The 15,613-nt window shown below is 43.5% G+C and overlaps 1 protein-coding gene across 2 annotated transcripts; it reads left to right on the forward strand.

Annotated features, from left to right (window-relative positions):
* Positions 1 to 8,601: 8,601 nt before the first annotated feature.
* On the forward strand, positions 8,602 to 14,464 carry lrrc2 (leucine rich repeat containing 2). 2 transcript variants are annotated; one of them, XM_068760974.1, is made up of 10 exons: positions 8,602 to 8,658; positions 9,533 to 9,683; positions 10,048 to 10,184; positions 12,437 to 12,528; positions 12,600 to 12,756; positions 12,871 to 13,004; positions 13,132 to 13,277; positions 13,365 to 13,517; positions 13,742 to 13,905; positions 13,978 to 14,464. In XM_068760974.1, exons 2-10 carry the CDS (start codon positions 9,547 to 9,549, stop codon positions 14,025 to 14,027), a joined length of 1,170 nt encoding a protein of 389 aa, XP_068617075.1. In that variant the 5' UTR covers positions 8,602 to 8,658; positions 9,533 to 9,546; the 3' UTR covers positions 14,028 to 14,464. The 2 variants fall into 2 exon arrangements, with proteins under 2 accessions (XP_068617075.1, XP_068617076.1); XM_068760975.1 differs by having other exon boundaries at positions 12,440 to 12,528.
* Positions 14,465 to 15,613: the final 1,149 nt, after the last annotated feature.

Consider the following 15,613-nt stretch of genomic DNA (forward strand, 5'->3'; position numbering starts at 1 on the left):
TGCGAGCTGCGTGAGCGCGTTGGATGACAGAAGGCGAACACACAATCACCAAGACAGGGAGGCGACGCCGGGCGAGTTTCATCTTGAGAATAAGTTGAATAAAGTTAGACTTATCTGACTGTTTCGTTTCGCTCAATGTGCCTTAAAACCCGGTGTGCCCTATGTATGAAAATAGACACGTTCATTGATATTGCACAAAGTTGCACCTTATAATCAGGTGCGCTTTATGGTCCGAAAAACACGGTACTTATAATGGAGACTTTTTCCAAAATAAAATATTAATTCAATTCATTCACCAGAAATCACAGTCATAAATGGTGTCCAAGAGGCAAGATCATGCAAAATATCTTCTGGATCTGATCCAGAAGCAGTTTTAACATTAAAAGCCAATTCACCGATTCAAAAATATGTAAAAAAAAAATACACATCAACTCCGATTCAGTTTTACTTTTCATGGCTGGTGTATAAAGATACCAAGAACAATCTAGAACATTTTGATGATGATCCAGATCACCATATGGACGGTGTGAAACAAGTTAGGAGGGGAATGAGCTGCTTGGAGGTTTCCTAGTTATTCAATGTCGCAGGTGTGAATCAATGTCGTCAAACATCCGACCCACTCAACAGTCCTATTGCATATTTATACATTAATTTAATGGCAGAGTAGTACTATCAATTATTTCATTTTATTTGGTCAAATCTTAATCTTGCTTCCTGTTATGCTAATATTTGTTTATCCTACATTATTTTCCAGGATTTTGAGACGTTCTTAGCTATAATTGGTGAACAGAAGATGCAACAGTGGCTGATCAGTGCTTCAGAGATCGCCCACAGCTACAGCCAGAAGCTTCTCATCATGACTGATTCTGAAAGGTCAACACTTGACCGAGCCCAACAGGAATACAGCATGGATCCACATTACTCACAAATTATCACCAAAGACTGTCTGAACGATGTCTCTTGTGTACCAGAAGCAGACGACAACACCGTAGTGAAAATATTTGGAAGTGTTTCAGAGGATGGACAAACTGTTTCAGGCCTTTCTGGCTCCTCTCTTGCAGAGCTGATGATGAAACCTTCACTGAAAGCTGCACCAGTTTTCTCCATCGATGGAAACACTAGCACAAATTTCGATTACAGCTTCATTCGGATTTTTATAGTCCGTGGACTCAAAGCAGTTTTAGAAATAAATCAGGACAACCACCAGATTTACCAGATCATAAATGAAGAAAATTCAGTTTCTGGATACAGAATTCCACAAAGACCTGTTGATCATTCCACGCAGTATGACCACCAGCACATCCTAGTCATGGAGGCTGAAGCTGCTGTCAAAACAGCTGCAACTTATCTTTATGAGAAGCATCCAAGCAGCAGCTCCGTCTACGCTCTTGATAATAACCAAAAACCAAACGTGATTAAGGGTGACTCTGTTCCTCTGACGGAGAACAGCAGACTGGTGCTGGTAGGGCATGGTATGAGAGAGAGCTCAGGAGAGATGAAACTGTCAGGGTACAGCGCACAAGAAGTAGCCAAAATCATAACGGACACCTCGAGGGTTGGTGATGAAATCAAAACAATAAGCGTGGTGGCCTGTGAGCTCGGGACAGATAAAGTCTTTGTTGAAACCCTGCTGAAGGAGCTCCATGAGAAAGCCAACATCAAGACAGAGCTTCATCTCAGGGATGCTGTCATCCAGGTCAGGCACACAGGAGAGAAGATCACCCAAAGGATCTCTACAGATGGAACCGAATGGCGACACAAAGACGACAGCACCAAAGTGGTGGCAAACCTCGACAGGGATGGAAATGTAGTCTTCAGAAATGAGCCTGGAAATAGAGGAGAAGCAGTTTTTACAGATGAAAGAAATATTCTGTATATTAATATTGAAATACGAGAACGTTTTACAGTCTTCAGAAACACTTGGCCAAACAAACCAAGGAGATTTATCGACCAGAATGTTTTTGAGCAGCATGACCAAAATGCTCTCAATGAACTTGAAGCTCTGTCCTGGGGATTTTTTCATAGAGACTTGCCCCCTCCAAGAAAAGTAGAAATCAACAACCTGCAGCAAATAGACCACGATTATATAATAGGAAAACACAACAATGAAGACACAGAAATTGTTTGGATTTCAGACAACAATAAAGTAGAGGAGATTCTTTCCAACTGTTACGAGGTTAAATCAGGAGAAGATGTCAGAAGTGTCATCCGACACTATGCAAAGACAGGAGAAGATGGGCAAACATACCTGATGGTCAATGACTGGATTTATGTCGTAGATCCACAAACGTTGTACGTGTATCCAGTTGGAAAAAGACTCAACAACAATGACAAATATATTGGCGGCAGAAGACAACAAATTAAGGATGTTATCAAGAGCCAGGTAGGGAACGAACATTATCATAAAATAAAACAACACATTATTGATCAAAATAATGAAGTTCAATCAAAAAAAAATTATGTTCAATATGTGAGAGATATTTTAACTGGAGAGCACACAGTTTCACTACCGCTGGCCACTGAGGCCTGGTGCACCTCGTATTTCACAGCATCAATTATATCAGAATCTGCTAGAAACTTCCGGACCTTCCCTCTGGTTCTCATGGGCCTGGACATGTTTGAAAGCAAAGGTGATGCCGTCTCAGAAACAGAACTGAATTTCTTTTTCGATGAACACCCGATGGCAAGACCAAAAAGTTGGGTTGACCCAAGCAGGCGTGGATTTAGTGGCACTGCAACACATGAAGATTCTAGCAAAAAAAATAATCAAAGGAACCCCCAGACTTCGGAGCAACTAACTAATCATCTGAAGAAAGTCATAGAATTTGAAGTCAAGCAATACCAATCTTGGATCAATATGAATCAAGAAGGTAGTCTGTCTCATATCTTAGAGATTACAGACAGGTACGGGATAACTAGAAGTAATACCCATGACCATGAAAACATTGTCAATGATTATGAAAAGTTTAAAAATGTTTTGAAAAGCCCTTCTGAACCTCCATCATCTGGACCTTTAGGTAGATACAGTGATGGCCTCACTCCCCAAGACCTAATGTCTGCCTCAAAGTTGGAGAATTCTTTCAAACTTGAATCACATTTCTCAAGAGTAAAATCATTGCTTGCTGAACAAGTTGAAAATCAGATAAAGGCAAAATATGGTGAACACCTGGCTGGCATGACTGTCGAGGAAGGAAGTGTCAGAATGGAGGACGGAGAATTCATATGTAACCTTTTGTCAGAGGGTGCTGAACCTGTGAAGTTCCGGGTTCAGCTATCTGCAGAAAGTCAACATTATAATGGAAAGTTGTTTAACAGCATTGAAACGGCCGTCGAGGTCCTGGAGCATCATGGGTCAGTCCCCTCCCGTCGAGCCAAGGTTGTTGAGCATACTGGGACAGCTTTTGGGGTGCTGGGCCTCATGCTGGGCATGAAAGGAGCTGTTAGTGCCTTTGAGCATGGTGACATCAAGGATGGAGTGATGGGAACTCTGCAAACCACTCATGGAGTGGCAGCTATGACAACAGCTGTTATTGCAGGAAAAGCTCTGACTGCAGAGACAAGAATGGCCAGAGCTGTAGCAACAGTCCTGAGAACCCCTGCAGCAAAGGTGGGGATGGCAGTCATACCAGTGGTAGGGATTGGATTTGGGATATACAGTTTCGTCGAGGACATAAAGAGAGGTGACCCTCTGGGATATATTGATGCTTCCCTCGATTTTACTATGATTGTATTGGATGTTCTTGAAATGGCACAGCCTGAACTGGCACCGTTCATAGCACCTATAAACCTGGTTTTATCAGTCATCCGGATGGTGATTGATGACATTTATATGAGTATAGAGGATGAATTAAAGAGCCTCCCGAAGGATGCAGGGGTTCTGGAGAAAGTGGTGGCTGGTCTTCGTGGTTTATGGAAGGGGATTCAGCATTTTCTAATGAATGTGGAAAATTTCTTATATGACTGGCATTACCAAGAAATTGAAGAGGGACACAGACTTGTTGCACAGATTTCAGACTATCACAAGTATTACAGAGTGACAAAAGAAGGGGACGGAACCACTGCCATTGACTTTGGTGGTGGTGATGCCTCCTGGAATGGAGGAGGTGTTCACTTCTGTCTCGCTGAACATGGTCAGTCTGAGCTCTGCATGGACTACTTTGTGTCTAGTGATGAGAAAATGAACAAGCAGTGTTGGAACATTGACACCCAAGGAAGCCAGGACATTATTCTTGGCCTGGGAGAGTCACATGGCTTAGAGTACAAGACATTACAGAATAAAGTATTAATGTTCATACCAGCCGACTCTGTGACAGTGGTTTCAGGATATAAAAGTATATCAGACTCAAGATTTGGGATATATAAAGGAAATAGTCATTCAAATCGTTTCTTTGCGATCCAAAAAGCAGAGGACAAACATGTGATTGAAGTCATGTTGAGCTATTATTACACACTTTATGGTAAACCAGGTGATGACACGTTCTTCCTTGGCCCACAGAAAAGTTCTGTTCAAGGATCTGGTGGAAAAGACACGTACATCATTCCTGTAAATGGAGGGAAAACAACTATTAACAACTACGACGATTCCAAAGCACAGGACTTACTTCACTTCAGCGTTAGTTACAGTCACATTTCTGTGTCTAAATCTGGACAGGATGTTGTATTAATGTATGAAGGCAGTCATACTGTGATCGTTCAGTCATGGTTCGTAGGGGAAGCGTATCGGCACATGACCATGATGTCAGGAGACGGAGTCATATTTGAGATTTCCCCCATTGTGGTTACTTCTGTCCAGCTGGTGGCCAAAGGAATTAACATAGGATTCAGAACTCAAGGTGGGACTGTGGATGCATCTCAGCCACTGTTAAAGACAGTGACACATATGTTTGGGTCTCGGTTTGACGACACTCTCATTGGGAATGCAGAGAGCAATTTGATGGATGGAGGAGGAGGTCGAGATCGTTTGTTTGGTGGTGATAGAGAAGACATATATGTAGTGAAAGGCAGACAACAGTCTTCAGTGTTGATTGAAAATTACTCAACTGACAATACAACAGACCTGGCCATAGTAGAAGCAAATCTCCACTCTTTTAAGGTCAGAGTAATTGGGCATGACCTTGTTCTGAATGCTCTCCACAACAACAGAGCCATCCATGTGACCTTAGTGAGGTGGTTCAGGTCACCAGCAGACCGACACTTACTTGTTGTCACAAATGATCTGATCACTTTCACAATTTCAGAGAAGAAGGCTGACTGCCAGCAGAGAGACCCTTTCTCCAAGTGCATACAAAGCCTCCGAATTGACTACAGCAGTTCCCCATCTGCTCTAAGATTGGACCTTGAGGAGGACAAGGCTTTAAGCAGCGTGACGGAGGTCCGTGGGTCGGCCTTCAATGATGTCATCAGAGGGAACAAAGAACACAATGTCATTTACCCAGGAAGAGGAACGGACTATATCCAGGGCAGAGGAGGAGAGGACTGGTACGTCATCACACCAGGCCAAGGAGTGACAACCATCGACAATCTGTCACCAGATCTCGTGATGGACTTTCTCTTCTTGAAGGAAGAATCTAAGCATATAACATGCACTTGTGAAGGACAGAGCATCATCATTTCAGTCGAGGGGAGAGTAGAAATATATCTACATGAGTGGTTTCTTTCAAAGAAATCTCAGCACCTACAGATCAAGACCAGTGATGGAGTAACGGCCGGTCTGATTACCGACATCGACAAATGTAACTCGGCTGTAATGTTACCTTTAATTGTTGATTACAGAAACCAGGAACCTCAACCACTCAACCCACTTCTAGATGATGTTCGATTTTATACAGATATTCTGTGTCGCCCAAATTGGTATGCACAAACACGAGAATGGGGCCGATGCAATTTTAAAGGTCAAATGATAATGATGAAAGATGTTGATTCAGTGAAAGAAATTTACGGCTCCTCAGGTTTCGATGTCATGTTTGGGAACAACAATGATAATGTGCTCGATCCTTCCACTGGAGGCGCAGTGATGTTTGGAGGTGAAGGGAAAGACACGTACATAATCAAGCATGGCTATGGTGACAATATCATTATTGACAACTTTGCACAAGATGACAATACTGATACCGTCATGGTTGATATTGATTTCCTGGATGGAAGCCAAATCACACTTGAATCATCAACAGCTGATCTGATTATGATTATCACAACAAAAGGGGAAATGTTAAAAATCATTCTGTTCAACTATGCTGATGGTGGAAGCGTAACTTGGCATCTTGAATTTTTGAGCTCTGATGGGGTGAATTTTAAACTGATACCTTTCGACTCAGGTGACAATTTATTTCATATTGAGGCTTTCAAAGTAACTCTGAAACAAACTGAGGTTGACTGTCATTTGGACCTCAACGCTTACAAAAACCTGTCAAAGGTCCACACTGTCCAAGGCTGTCCCCACCGGTCCAATAACATAATAGGCAATGCTCAGGACAACATTGTACTTGGAGGGTGGAAGGACGATGCCTTGGAGGGAGGTGAAGGAGACGACACGCTGATGGGAGGAAATGGAGATGACATTCTTGTTGGTGGCTTGGGAGATGATACTCTTTATGGAGAAGAAGGAAACGATACCATGACTGGAAACTCTGGTCAGGACGTCTTTATTCCAGGACCAGGGGCCGATTTGGTGGATGGAGGTCCTGGTAGAGATGCTGTTGTGTACCGGGGCAATCCCGTCACGGGTAAAGGGGTTTATGTTAACCTGCTGACCGGACAAGGGCGCTATGCTGACGCTGAGGGGGACGTCCTGAAGGACGTGGAGATGGTCATTGGCACCATCTACGCTGACATCTTGGTGTCTGGATATGAGAGCGCTCTTCTCAAAGGCTCTGATGGCAACGACATTTTGGTCTCCACTGGTGGTGATTACCTTGTTGGAGGTGAAGGAAATGACATTTACATGCTGGCTTTCCACAACGGTTCCCTTACCATCAACAACTGTGCAAATGATGATGTCACCGACGTCTTGTACATGAGCTCATGGTCAACACCAATATTTGACTGCCAATTTTTCCCTGATTGTGTTCTACTGACTTTCTATGGATTTAACCAAACTTTTCTTCAAATTGCATTGGATGGCTGGACCAGTGACAATGATCGATGTGGGCATTTGATCCTGGTTTTCGGAGAGCTGGAGGCGTCCGTGAACATGCTGCTCCAACAGTGTATTTCAAGACAGAAGGAAGCAGCCTCGTCTTTAATCATCGGTTGGGTCATTTGCATTGCTCTCGTCCTCTTCCACTGTGTTGCCATTTTACCAACGTTAAAAAAGTCATGTCGAGTCTGTTTCTATTCTGGCTCATGGAATGTAGATTGAAATGATGCAGCAGCTGAAAGTTATTGAGCAAGAAGATTGTATCAACATTAGATTATCTGTCATTTTAGTCTTCATGTAGCATTAGTGGATTGGAACTTTTTGCCGCTCATACTATTCTAAAAATTCATTTAGTGACTCTCACTTGCAAATACTGCTTCTGAAATGGATGATATTTAGTAATTAATGCATTACCCTTAAAATGCATTCTGGCCCGGCTGATTATCGGTCAGCAAGAGTGAGTAAGCAATGGAGGAAAGTGCCTTTCGACAGGGGAAAACCTCCAAGCAGACACCGAGAGATGCACATCGCAGAGAATCTACATGATCGTTACACATTATAATGTTTATTTGCAGGAGGATATTCTGTATAGTTGTGAATCAATTCCCACTTTCAGTCAAATGTGATCCAGTCAGACTACATATCTCCATCCCAGAAGTGATTTCATGCACTTCAATGAAAGTAAAGTTACAGAATTTCAAGATTATTAAAATGGTTTTAATCACGTGTTCGTGTAAGCAAATCCATTTAACTGTTATAGCTGTCCTGTTTTTTTTAATAATCATAACATGAAAACTGTTCTTAAGCACTCTGATATATTTGGAAATAAAAAACTATTTTAGATCATTTGTGTCGAGGGCTTTGATGGGTGTTCTTCTGTCACTAATGAGAGTTGGATTTCTCATTAGCGATGCATTTTATATTTATATCCCCCGACACACACACACACAGCTGCCGCCATTACTGTAATGTAAATCCAAAACAAAGGAGTTGGCACCTCTTTCACAGCCCGTTATACAATAAAACTAATCAACCGCACTTTTATAGACTTTTAGTACTAATGATATAATTATAAATAATAACTTTTAATACTTTTATTAACATAGAATTACAATTCAGGACTTGTAACAGTATTTTGACACTGTTCTAAGAAACATTTCGTACTTCTTCCAAGTTAAGTTTTTCAGAATAAAAGTGTGTCTCGCCACCTCTTTCCTTTGCATAATGCTAATGTGATAGCTGTGTCTGATTAGTTGGTTCATAATATAAACATTTATTGTCATTGGAACAGATCAACAGAGACCCTAACACATGTTTTTACCTGAAGCCTGGTGGAGGCTTGTATGTGAGGAGGAATGAGGCACCATGTGACACAGCAGGGGTCACATCTCAGCTGGTAAAAAATAGCACGCTACGTCTCTCACTCACTCACACACACACACACACACACACACACACACACAGACTCGGATATCAGTAAACAGGCTGGTGACACTGAGCAGGACGCCAACAGAGGCTCGCAGGTAAGAACACGTTCAATACTTTCATCACTGCTGGATGTTAGCATGGATTTGCTGCTGTTTACTACAGATTAGAGGACAGACATGTTACCAGAAGATCAAATACTCATTCATGAAGGCAGTAAGTCTGCAGACCAGCAGCTCTTCGACAGCAGGACGACATCACAGCATATGCAACTGTAAACATGGCCGATGATTCACGGGAAGTAGAGTTCCATCACTTTCATTTAGCAAGCTAGTATTTCAACTCGTATTCATGCTATAATTTAGCACAGTGGCATGCTAAGGCAGAGACAGCTAATGTGCCAGAGACAAAACCTGGTCCAGAGTAAGGAGTGTCATCTTAGTCCAGCAGCACAGCCTGGTCCTGACACAGAGAATGTTCCAGAGACAGGTCTAGAATCTCATCTAAAGGCGGAACTTGAGCCAGTAACAGAACCTGTTCCTGAGTCAGAATCCAGAGTCTGATCCTGGTCCAGAGTCAGAGAATGAGGAGTCTGAGTCTTATACAGGGTTGGAGAATGTTCCAGAGACGCAGACTGGTCCAGAGTCAGAGGTCACATCAGCAAAAACTGAAATTCCTTCAAATGATCTGTGTTTACATTTGTGTATGTTCAAGTGGAAGCAACACAATAACAGCAAGCTGTTAGCCAGCTCAGCTAAAACACAAAATATTCAAAATAAAAGCCTTGTGTTGTTATTTCACTCAAACAAATATGTCCGTCATCAACAGATTCAACCTGACATAGTTGTCATATTAACATATTCGTAGTGGTGGATTCACTGCCGTACTTGGAAAGGACTTATTGAAGAAGTATTGGGACAAGTTGAATTACACAATAAAAGACAAAGGACAAAAATCTTCCTCTTCCTTCAGTCTGAGGAGCAGAGATGGGTTTAGAGAGGAAGGCAGACGTCCCGTTCTACGATCTGTCTCTGATCAGAGGAATCTGGGAGGTCCGAGTGAAGAAATACAGACAGAGCCAGAAGAAGGAGCAGGAGAGGATCGAGAAGAGCGCCCTCGCCAGGTAAGATGGATAGAGCTGTTGTTGTCATCTCTGACCGTATTAGTATTTATGAAGGAGACAGCTTTTAAATACCTTTTTTTAAATAATTGTATCCGCATCCAGGCAAACCAGTCGATATTTTAATACCTCTGTGATTAAATAAATCAAATGTAATGAAACTATTTGACCACTCGGTTAGACCTGACTCATACACAGCTGACTGTTGTTAGTCATGGCTGGTTTTAGTAGTATGAGCACATCGACTACTATTAATATCCCGACACCTGCGCTGTGCTGCTGACTGAGAGCAGAAAGGTCACCAGTTTGGAGAATGAACTGAAATCTGATAAATGTGAAGCTGCTTCATGAACACACGTCTGTGAAGGATCGACCAGCAGTGGCAGTACCGCCTCTACTGCAGAACCATGAGGAGCACAGAGCTGAACCTGCTGCACCAATACCTGGAGAGAAGTACACGGAGCTGTATGCAACCCTGCACAGTCAATTACAGCCCTACTACAGGTAAACACAGCCCTACTACAGGTAGACACAGCCCTACTACAGTAAACACAGCCCTACCACAGTAAACACAGCCCTACCACAGTAAACACAGCCCTACCACAGTAAACACAGCCCTACTACAGTAAATACAGCCCTACTACAGTTAGACACAGCCCTACTACAGGTAAACCCAGCCCTACTACAGGTAGACACAGCTCTACCACAGTAAACACAGCCCTACCACAGTAAACACAGCCCTACCACAGTAAACACAGCCCTACCACAGTAAATACAGCCCTACTACAGGTAAACACAGCCCTACTACAGTAAACCCAGCCCTACTACAGGTAGACACAGTTCTACCACAGTAAACACAGCCCTACCACAGTAAATACAGCCCTACTACAGGTAAACACAGCCCTACCACAGTAAATACAGCCCTACTACAGTAAACCCAGCCCTACTACAGGTAAACACAGCCCTACCACAGTAAACACAGCCCTACCACAGTAAACACAGCCCTACTACAGTAAATACAGCCCTACCACAGTAAACACAGCCCTACCACAGTAAATACAGCCCTACCACAGTAAACACAGCCCTACTACAGTAAACACAGCCCTACCACAGTAAACACAGCCCTACTACAGGTAAACACAGCCCTACTACAGTAAATACAGCCCTACCACAGTAAACACAGCCCTACTACAGGTAAACACAGCCCTACTACAGGTAGACACAGCCCTACTACAGGTAAACACAGCCCTACCACAGTAAATACAGCCCTACTACAGGTAGACACAGCCCTACTACAGTAAACACAGCCCTACTACAGTAAACACAGCCCTACCACAGTAAACACAGCCCTACTACAGGTAAACACAGCCCTACTACAGTAAATACAGCCCTACTACAGGTAGACACAGCCCTACTACAGGTAAACACAGCCTACTACAGGTAGACACAGCCCTACTACAGGTAAACACAGCCCTACTACAGGTAAACACAGCCCTACTACAGGTAAACACAGCCCTACTACAGTAAACACAGCCCTACTACAGTAAACACAGCCCTACTACAGGTAAACACAGCCCTACTACAGTAAATACAGCCCTACTACAGGTAAACACAGCCCTACTACAGGTAGACACAGCCCTACTACAGGTAGACACAGCCCTACTACAGGTAAACACAGCCCTACTACAGGTAAACACAGCCCTACTACAGGTAGACACAGCCCTACTACAGGTAAACACAGCCCTACTACAGGTAGACACAGCCCTACTACAGGTAAACACAGCCCTACTACAGTAAATACAGCCCTACTACAGGTAGACACAGCCCTACTACAGGTAGACACAGCTCTACCACAGTAAACACAGCCCTACCACAGTAAATACAGCCCTACCACAGTAAACACAGCCCTACTACAGGTAAACACAGCCCTACTACAGGTAAACACAGCCCTACTACAGTAAATACAGCCCTACTACAGGTAGACACAGTAAACACAGACATAGACAAACCAGACAGCGAACAGCAAAATTCAAAGCTGACTTCAAAATGACCCGTACACTTTCCCAACTTCAATGGGATAAATAAATACTTGTCAATATCGGGGACAGTTTTGATACTCACTCACTGGTTCTTCATCCCCAACAGGTGTCGTTATGGTTGCTTCCGGCGGTGGGTTGCTCCTGCTAGCCGCTAGCCGCACTGAAGAATGTAGTCACTTTAGTTAATTCAGAACTAAACTTTTTCTTTTCTTTCTTCTTCTTCTTCTTCTTCTTGGGCCCGATGGGACGTTTTCTTCCTAGATACTTTCCGCACATGTGCAGTAAGATGGACTGAACCAATGTAGTGGAGATTGAGGGGGGGGCCCGAGACACATATGATACGATAAGCATTCTGCTGGCATTTTTGCGAAAGGATTTTAATCAAAAACACAACTAATATGCGCAAATAGGTAATAACTGTATCAACCATTAGTGTATGGGGAGTTTCACAAACTATAAAGGATTTGACTGTTTTTGACTTTTTAAAGCCTGTTAAATCTATTTTTTTGATCTATTTTTGTCTGAGGTAGGGAAGCTTGCCTGATAATTCTGTACCTTGATTTCAGGTGTTGATCACTTTCGATCAATAATACTCACTTGGCTAATAAATGTGCACACAGCGCAGCCTCCCATGGGGAAATGCAGCCCTGCACATATGATGTAAATCTGTGGATTGTGTCAATCCATCTGTTCTGATTGCTGTCGCTCACCTGTCAGAAGCAGACCAGCAGAATCATGAAGAGCATCAGGATCAGCGGGACCCAGACCAGACCAAGCTGATCTTGCGGTTGGATGGAGATCGTTGGAAGGTAGCGTGGGTGTGAGTCGGACATGCTGGGAAGATGTGAGAATGTATTGATTGAAGTAAACATCTTCACAGTCCTTCCCCGAAGAGCTGCAGTGGATGGCCTACCTGAAGGAATGGCACATCAGAGGGACGAAGATCTCTCAGCTGCCAGACTACCTGGCACTGTTTACCCAGCTGACCATTCTCGAGATCCCCCAGAATGCCATCGCTGAGCTGCCGCCTGAGATCGGTGACCTTTCTTTTAACTAGTTTCCCTCTTTCATAAAAAGCACGGGGTGGGGGGGGGCAGTCCCAGTGCGTATCGCTACATTTAGCACAAGCGCTCACTCTCTTCCACCCTCAGGTAAACTGACTGGGCTGAGGGAACTAAACGTGAGCTACAACCGTTTGTGTAAAATACCGCCAGAACTGGGAAACTGTGAAAATATGGAGCGGCTGGAACTCACGGGAAACTACCTGTCTGAGCTTCCGTTCGAGGTGAGACAAGAGATACATGTACAGATACGAGTTTGTCGTTCCCTTTTTGTGTCGACAATGACGTCACAGCAGGGGGTCAGTGTGGCTTTCATGATGTCATGTTGATGATGTCACTCTGACCCGTCAGCTGAGCAGCCTGAAGCAGGTGGTTCACCTGGACGTGGCTGAAAACAGCTTCGTGTCCATCCCCGTCTGCGCTCTGAGGATGAGCAGCCTGCAGCTGCTGGATCTGAGCAACAACCGACTGACGGACCTGCCGCAGGACATGGACAGGTGACCGATGACATCATCGCCGTAGGCTGTCTGATTAACGGCTGCTTACGTGCCGCATGTCGCTAAAGCAGCTAATGGCGTGTGCAGGTTGGAGCAGCTGGACACGCTTTTCGTGCACAAGAACAATCTGACTTATCTTCCTCACTGCCTCACCAACATCTCCACGCTCAAGATAGTTGTCATCAGTGCTGATGACATCACCTGCATCCCGACCAGACTGTGTAGCAACCCGGATATCAAGTAAACAAACACAACTCTGAGTTAGCATTAGCGTGACTGAAGCGTAGCTTATTGCGTTTTTACTGAAGTGAAGTTCATTGAGGTCACTTCTGTCTGCAGAACAGACGATGACCTCTAGGGGTAGCATGTAAATATGGATGAGTGGGGAACCCAGAACAGAACCTTGTGGAACTCCACGTGAAACCTTTTGAGCTCTGAACGACACGCACTCTGTTCCCCATCAGGTTCATTCGATTGTACGACACCACTTATACAAAGAGATGCGAGGAGAGGAAGAAGAAGGAGAAGACCAAGAGGAAGAGGTGGCGAGGGCAGAGAGAGGAGAAGGTCAAGGGCAGCGGAGACAAAGAGTTCATTGAGGCGTACATCGGCTCGCTGCAGGACAGAGGTGAGTCGTACCCCCCCTGCGATCAGCGGCAAAAACATTCAGTTGGTTGACATGCTTTCTGTCCCACGCTAGACATCGTCCCCTTCTCCACCACCAAGGTGTCCATTGCCTGCCTGCTGTGAGGAGGAGGACGACGACGAAGGAGAACACGGTGTCCGCCAAGAAAACGACACGCGCTGCTCGGACCGGTCGGCGGGTGGGAGCGAAAGTTAACCAATCAGAGGGGGAGATGGGCCGGGCATGCTTTTGCCCTCGTGGGAGAAATATATCAATTATTCAGCTTCCCGGTCGTTTGGCCTGCTGCTTGATGACGGAGTGAAAAGAAAAAAACGTTTTGGGTTGATGACAAACAAAATCCATCACGTTATGGAAAAAAGTACAAATCACTACAATGTCTGATTTTATTCCTGATTTGGTGTCAGATTTTAAATAGTTTATTTTGTACTTTTATAGTTTTCCTTTAGCAGATTTTAACTGAAGCTGATTTCTGTGAGATGCTTTAATTATTTTTAATCCTGAATTATTATTTTTTTACTTTAATAAATGTCAAGTTTTCTTTTTTGTGCTTTTAAATTTACTGGAAACTAACATTTTCATATCTTGAAAAACTTGAGATTCAGGAGTCAAGATGGCACAAGATTCTGTCATGAAAAAGATCAATTATCACATTTATATACCGTAATGTGAAATAACTTTCTATATTTGACCAGAATGCCATCCCCTCCTGAAGAGACAAAAGTGAATTTCAAACATTTATCTTTTAAACATTAAAAACAAATCCACAAGTTGCAAATTCAATACATTTCTCTTTATTAATATTTTAGATATTATACAAAGTGATGCTCTTAAGATAAAAGAAAACGTTACAACACAGATGTCGTCATTTCTATATAAAACCGATATGAACATGAATAATTAATTCGAGGCACGCGTTCAGAGAAATTAAAGTGCAGGGATCGGACAACGTTCTGCATGGAGGGCTCCGACGGCGAGCCATCGAAGAATTAGCCGTAAAGTCTCGTAAACCAATCGAATCACATTCAGCCGCATGCGCGCGGCGTCGCTTCAGTTACTACGGCAACGCTGCAACCCAACAAAGACTCCACCTCATCGTTGTTTTGCAGAAAATACAAAGAAAACTAGATGCAATGATGCATTCAGGTGTCGTCAGATAACAAATCACTTGGTTATTGTTCGGGGGGGTTCATGAACTTCACAAACAGGGGGGGAAATAAGTCAGGAAGTGGTGCAACATGATTTCTTGTCATTTTCAGGTTGTTGTTCTGAATTAATTTGGTCGTCATGTGAAAGACGTCGTAGCTCAACCCCCCCCCCGAGATGACGGTCCCCAAACCCTCCTCAATAATGTTTCTCTGCAGTCAAAGCAAAAACTGTACAAAAATTAAGTTCAGTTGCAGCCGGTCAAAATTCTATACACCGGTAAGATTCGAGTAAACGTTACAAATATGAGCTAAAATTAACTTGAGTCTGGGGACACTGTTTTAATTTATGCTAAAGCGTTCAGCCAATGATTTCATCAATAATCAAAGAAATACGTAAAACAAAAAGTTCAAAAGACACAATGAAACTTCCAAGCTGCAGGGGTTGATGGGAAACGGAGTACGTGGCGACGCAGACGATGGAACATCCTGGAGGTCATCTTAAAATGACAGACAAGAGTCCAACGCGAGATGAGACTGAAGCGTGA

Source organism: Brachionichthys hirsutus, chromosome 4 (genome assembly GCF_040956055.1).
Source record: "Brachionichthys hirsutus isolate HB-005 chromosome 4, CSIRO-AGI_Bhir_v1, whole genome shotgun sequence".
Classification (NCBI taxonomy): domain Eukaryota; kingdom Metazoa; phylum Chordata; class Actinopteri; order Lophiiformes; family Brachionichthyidae; genus Brachionichthys; species Brachionichthys hirsutus.